General features: G+C 30.1%; 1 protein-coding gene across 1 annotated transcript; it reads right to left on the reverse strand.

Annotated features, from left to right (window-relative positions):
• Positions 1–760: 760 nt before the first annotated feature.
• Positions 761–1,866, reverse strand: LOC124932516 (40S ribosomal protein SA-like). Its single transcript, XM_047473164.1, has 4 exons — positions 1,701–1,866; positions 1,346–1,608; positions 1,064–1,261; positions 761–970 (listed from the first exon to the last, which is right to left on the reverse strand). The coding sequence occupies exons 1-4, from the start codon at positions 1,834–1,836 to the stop codon at positions 776–778; spliced, it is 792 nt and encodes a 263-aa protein (XP_047329120.1). The 5' UTR covers positions 1,837–1,866; the 3' UTR covers positions 761–775.
• Positions 1,867–6,572: the final 4,706 nt, after the last annotated feature.

The raw sequence follows: 6,572 nt of genomic DNA on the forward strand, positions 1-6,572 counted from the left end.
TTGTTAAACCAATGTACTTAACTTTTATTGTATCTTTTGATTGATTACTAATTTGAAATTCTTATATCACTATAAATTGTTATAGGACTAGAAGGACACTAGAAATTGAGAAATTATTTAAAATTCTTGATAAATTATAAAAACAGTAAATTTATTTTTAAAAAAATACTAATTTTATTATTATTTCTATTTATAATTAATTAATAAACAATTTGACACAAAAAAATATATCTAATACATCTTATATCAAAATTATATACTCTTAAAGTGTACCTAAATGCTAAATCCCACTTTTGAGATTTTATTTATATTTTAACCACTAATACTCTTCGCATTTAGTTCATCAATATGTAAAATCTGAATTCATTACTAATTCAACAGATATAAATACAAATTACCAAACCAATCTAACATTTTTTGATCGATCATAAATTGTCATAATAATAAGATAAAGTTGGCAAAATAGTGAGAAATATAAATGAATAAAAAGACAGTAAATTTAAGTTAAAGTGTTAAACATCAAAATCCTCAATAACTTAAATCTCAATAAACTACAATCCTAGCTAAATAGCAAAAGAATCTACCAATGTCAATAAATTGCAAAAATCTCGTAAAAAATAGGAAGAATTTTGTAAGTAAGTAACCGATATCCTCACTCCGTTGTAGGTGCAGGAGCAGCCTCCCATTCGGAACCTACACCAACAACAATCATTATTAGCCCCATCAAGCAAATTCAATCGACAAAATCGTAGAAAACCAAATAAAGAATCAATCATCAGTCCCAACCCGAGGCAGGAATAGGAGCAGGGGCAGGACCAGCTGCCCATTGGCCATCAGGTATTTGGTTCGTCCATTGATCATTACTCATTCCAATAGCAGGAACACCATAATCAGGATAATCCACAACAGGAGCTTCTTCCTCTTGTTGTTCCTTAGTTTCTTCAGGTTCCCTATAGAAAAACAAATCCACCTGCAAATTCAATTCAAACACAATCAATAATGGTTTATAGTTTAAAACATTTCCCAAGTAGATCAAGGCCTTGTTAGATGAACAAATACATACCATGACATCCCAATTGTGTCCTTGAGGAATAGAATTTCGCATTTGCAAAACCATCCTTCCAAGAATCCAAAACAAACAACCAATACTATGTTTCCCTTTATTATTAGAAGGAATACCAATATCAACATAACGCATAGGTGAATCAGTATCACAAAAGGCAATAGTTGGGATGTTTCCAAGTGCAGCTTCTTTAATTGGCTGTAAAATTCAAGATCAAATATGACAACTTGTTAATGAAATTGATCAAAATTGGTATGATTATCAATCAATCAATCAACAAACCTGATGATCAGTTCTTGGGTCAGTAAGGATTAAGAGTCTAGGTTCACTAAATGAAGTTTGAAGCTGGTTAGTGAAAGTTCCTGGTGTATGACGACCAGCAATTGCATTAGCTCCTGTGTATTGTGCAAATTTAAGAACTGCTCTTTGTCCATAAGGTCTAGCTGATTGAACAATAATGTCTTGAGGATTCTCAATTGCTACTATAACCCTAGCTGCCATTAGAAGCTTGTCCCATGTCTTTCCAAGGTTGATAATGTATATTCCTGATATCAGGCATATTCTCTGAATCAGTTATCAGATCTATAAATTATCAAAATTAGAACAAATAGAGAAAGATATGAGAAGAAATAGGAACCGTCGTTGCGGCGCTTGAAAACGTAGCGTTCCATTTGGAAGTCGCAGTTTTTGGTGCCGAGATGAACTTCGGCAGCCAACATCATCTGGATGTCAGCTTCTTTAGTCGACATTGTTGTCTTCATAGCGGTCGCCATGATTGCCTGCAATTCACAGTGAAGCTTGAGCTCGGCAACAACGAAGAAGATGAAGAAGACGATGAACGAGTAATTTGTATTGAACCTAAAGCCCTATTAATAAATGGGCTTTTTAACTTCCTTAAATGGGCTTAATAGAAAATTGGCCTTTATTAAAAAATACAAATAAATATAATTTATTTGTGTTTTACTAAACAAGTATTTTATAAAATGACACTCAGAGTCAATATAGGTTTAAGACGGCTCCTTTCCTCCGCCGAAAGATGCTTAGCCAGAAGCGACAAATGGGGGCCGTAGCCCGGGAAGGGAGAGTGGCCGAGTGGTCAAAAGCGACAGACTGTAAATCTGTTAAGAAAACAAAAAGTCACGAATCTTTGATTTTAAGCGAGAGCTATGACTATGACTGTGCAGTGTTATGCTATCTCCTTTAATTCAAGAAACAAAAGATTTGACCCCAATAGCCAATATAGGTTATGTTATCCATCTTTCATAATTATTGTGTTGATTTTTGTTTGTCAATTCATTTTAGTGTTATCACATTTTTTCAATAAAAAAGCCAAAAAAATTATTTTTACTTGATGAGCTTATACAAAACTCTCTTTGTTGTCCACTTGTAGTTTTTATGCATTTTTTATTATAAAAAATAAGGTAAAAATAATAAATATAACAATTTTATTCAACCATATTTTAAAAATAACACAAAAACACATATAAGTATGAGTTGTCATAAAGTTAAAAATATAGATAAAAAATAATAAAAGGATTTTGAGCCCAACAAACAAGAACTCATAGAGAAGATTTTAACAATTTCCATATTGAACCTAAAGCTCTATTAACAAATGGGCCTTTTAACCTCCTCAAGCGGGCTTAAGAGAAAATGGGCCTTGTAAGTAATAATGGATCTAGTAAAATATTGATTAACGGAACAATTATAATATTTTATTTTCACGAAAAATAATTTTGTTTATTTATAAAATAACTAGATTTTAGCTTAATAAAATATGTGTATAACAAAATAACATTTATAAAAATAATTTTTAAAAAGAACTTAATATAATTATGCTTATAGAAATAAATTAATAATTAATATTATAAATCAAGTAGAAATAATTTATAATATTTTCATCAATTAACTAAATTATTATTATTATTTTTTTAATTAAGAGGAATTAAAATTACACCCCATAGTCATGACTTTCGCTTCAACTCAAAATGCATATTTTTGTCTTTTAAGTATACTCTTATCACTTAACTACCTTAATGGATTATAAATTAATTAAATTATATATTTTATTTATTGTAATAATTTGTTGTACTAAATTAACTTTATACTGAAAAACAATAAATATTTTTCGAGTACACTAGATCAATTATCATATGATGTTGAAGAAATTATTACTAAACGAGTAATACAACAAGCCGAGTTAACTTAAAAAATTATGACAATAATAAGGTATCATGTTGAATTCTCATTTACTTTATTTGTATGGCTAGTCTATTTATATTAAGGTTGTATTCTTGTTTGTGTGGACTATTTTAACATTTGATCTCAATCGAGTACATTATTAATGTACGATAAACCCAAGTCAACTTATGAGACACAAAGGGTATAATGTTGAATTTTTCATTTATTGATTCCTCATTAATCAAACATGTATTCATTCTTATAATCTATTGGACTAAATTCTATATTCCAAAATAACTCAACTTTTTGGGTATATGACAAGCTCAAGTCAACTTACAAGATACTCATGCTTATAAGATATAGTGTTGAATTCTAATTTATTTTATTCGCCTTAATAGTTTATGCGAACTTCTTTAACATTTGATTTCAACTACTAGATTGTTTCATAAATTCTCCATGGCACATTAATACCCAATACCAAGTGAAGGCAACATGTATTCATTGTCATAATTTGTTGGATCTCAATTGTATATTAGAAAAGATCTCAACCTTCTTGCAGTACATAAAGACAATCATTACATAATATTGAAGATATTCAGAGTCATTATTATTAATATAAGACAAACTCAAGTCAACTTACTAGATCCTTACACTTATAAATTATTAGGTTGAATTCCATCTACTTTATTTGTCGTATTCTTATTTATGTGGACTAGTTTTGGAGGAGCAGCAATGAAGGCAATAATAAATACAAAAGTTGTAGTCAAGTCAATAAGGTAGGGATCATAAAAACACCAAACCATCCAATGTAAAGACGGTTTTTGACATATCATTATGACACTGGAAATAATATTCTATATTGGGTTTTTTATTGCTTTTGCTGTCAAATCACCGATTATACCTCTACATACATGGTTACCTAATACTCATGGAAAAGCGCATTACAGTACTTGTATGCTTTTACCTGGAATCTTATTAAAAATGGGTTCTATGGTCGGTCCGCGACCCCTAGATGCCGAACCATTGATCAGAAAGAGTACATTTTTCCTAGATAACCAATGCCAACAAAAGCAACATGTATACATTGTAATAATGTGTTGTATTAAATTGTACAATTGAAAAGTTCTCAAACTTTACCTGTACACGAGATCAATTATTACATGAAGATTAACAAGGAAGATATTTGGAGAAATTATTCAAATACGACAAGCCGAAGTCAATATCGTGTGAGATTCTCATCTACTTTATAAATATGTATAGATTATATTGGTTTGTCGTGTTCTTGATTTTGTCGACTACTTTAACATGTTAACAGATCAGTGAAACCTATAAAATTTTCTAATTCCATCAAATTTCCATTTACTCAGGAGGTGAAATATTAATGATTCATTGTCAGCCATTAGGCTACATCTGTTCGGTCACCAATGATTTGTGGTATATCAATTTTTTTTCTATAATATTTACTCGTTCGATTGATGCATGTTTGTATCTGCCTTTGTAACTTATGGAACACATTACTTCTCTTTTGATTCCCGTCTTAAGTTTAGATTGATATTGTCAATAAGTGAAGATTTCCATTAAAAGCCTTAACATGCAATTCTCAATTTTTTTATGTCGTCGTAAAATGTATTATCTTATAAACATGACGTGGAGATAACCTTAACAAAAAAATTGTTAATGAATAACAATAATAAAACAAAATAAAATAATCCAAATGTAGATCAAAACATCCAAAAAAAAATTCATTAATAATATTGGATACTGCAAAATATTAATGACTGAAAAACCTCATGAATCTAAATTATTATCAAGAAGATACAAATATTTATCCCCATTAATCCATTAATATAATATATATACTTTTAATCTATTTCTCGTTGACCCTTAATCAATTCATATTTTTTAATCTAATATGAAATATATCATTTGTTGACAAATAATAAGTGAACAAAATTTATAGTTTCTTGTGGACCATGTAAGATAATTTTCTTAGACTCTAAATCTTATTAATTTTACCTTTTATCTTTTCACTTATACAATATACAATGGGACAAATGATAAATTTAGAAGGAAGTTGCAAGCACTTCAGAATGTCCTCCCACAAAGGAAGAATGCATAGACTTAATTAATTTCTGTCTTTTATAACAGTTTTGCCTTGAGATTTAGGTCCTCAATAGCTTTTACAAATCTTAAATTAATTGAGTCTATACATTCTTCCTCCGTGGGAGGACATTCTGGAGTGCTTGCAACTTTCAAAAAAATACAATTGGCCTATTTTTGGAAAGGCATGTTAAAAAATATAAGAAAATTTATTCGAAATTGCAATATTTGTCAAATCACTAAAACTAATAATACACTCCCTAATGGTCTTTTACAACCTCTTTCTATTCCTAATCTTATTTGGACTGAAATATCTATGGATTTTATAGAAGGGTTACCCAAATCTCAAAGCAAAACTGTTATATTTATAGTAGTTGATAGACTTTCAAAAATGGCATATTTTATACCAATTAAACACACTTATTCTGCCCAAACAATTGATACTATTTTTCTTGATTCGATTTTTAGGTTACACGGAATACCTCAAGTCATTATAAGCGATGGAGATAAAGTGTTTTTAAGTTAATTTTGGAAAGCATTCTCAAGCTTTATCTACAGCCTATCATCCACAAACAAACGGACAAACGAAATCACTAACAAATGCTTAGAGACATATCTTAGATGCATGATGGGACAAAAATCAAGTTCGTGGGTTAAATGGTTACCTTTATCGGAATAGTGGTACAACACAAATTTTCATTCAATAATTGGTGTATACCCATTTGAACTCGTATATGGTCACTCTCCTCCCGTTCATGTACCGTACTTAGCAAGGGACTCCACTAACGAAAATGTAGATAAAAGCCTGCAAGCAAGAGAAAAAGCAATTAATTTAGCTAAGTTACACATTTTGAGAGCACAAAATAGGATTAAACAAGACTATGATAAAAAACACAAATTTTCAGCACTAGAAGTAGGAGAAAAAATATACCTGAAAGCTCACCCATATCGACAGCTTACAATGACCCAGTAACAAACTTCGACCTAAATTTTATGGGCCATTCAAGATCATTGACAAGGTTGGTCAAGTAGCGTATCGAATTGAACTGCCACCCAATGCCAAAATTCACGGCTTTCATATCTCACAATTAAAGAAACAAATCGGGAATAATCTCACGATTCCAGATCTATCGGACATAAACGATTCTACACATATACCTATAACAATATTAGATGAAAGATTCACTTTGAGAAATGGAAAGACAATTCACCAAATATTAGTTCACAAAAA

Source organism: Impatiens glandulifera, chromosome 3 (genome assembly GCF_907164915.1).
Source record: "Impatiens glandulifera chromosome 3, dImpGla2.1, whole genome shotgun sequence".
In the NCBI taxonomy this organism is placed as follows: Eukaryota; Viridiplantae; Streptophyta; class Magnoliopsida; order Ericales; family Balsaminaceae; genus Impatiens; species Impatiens glandulifera.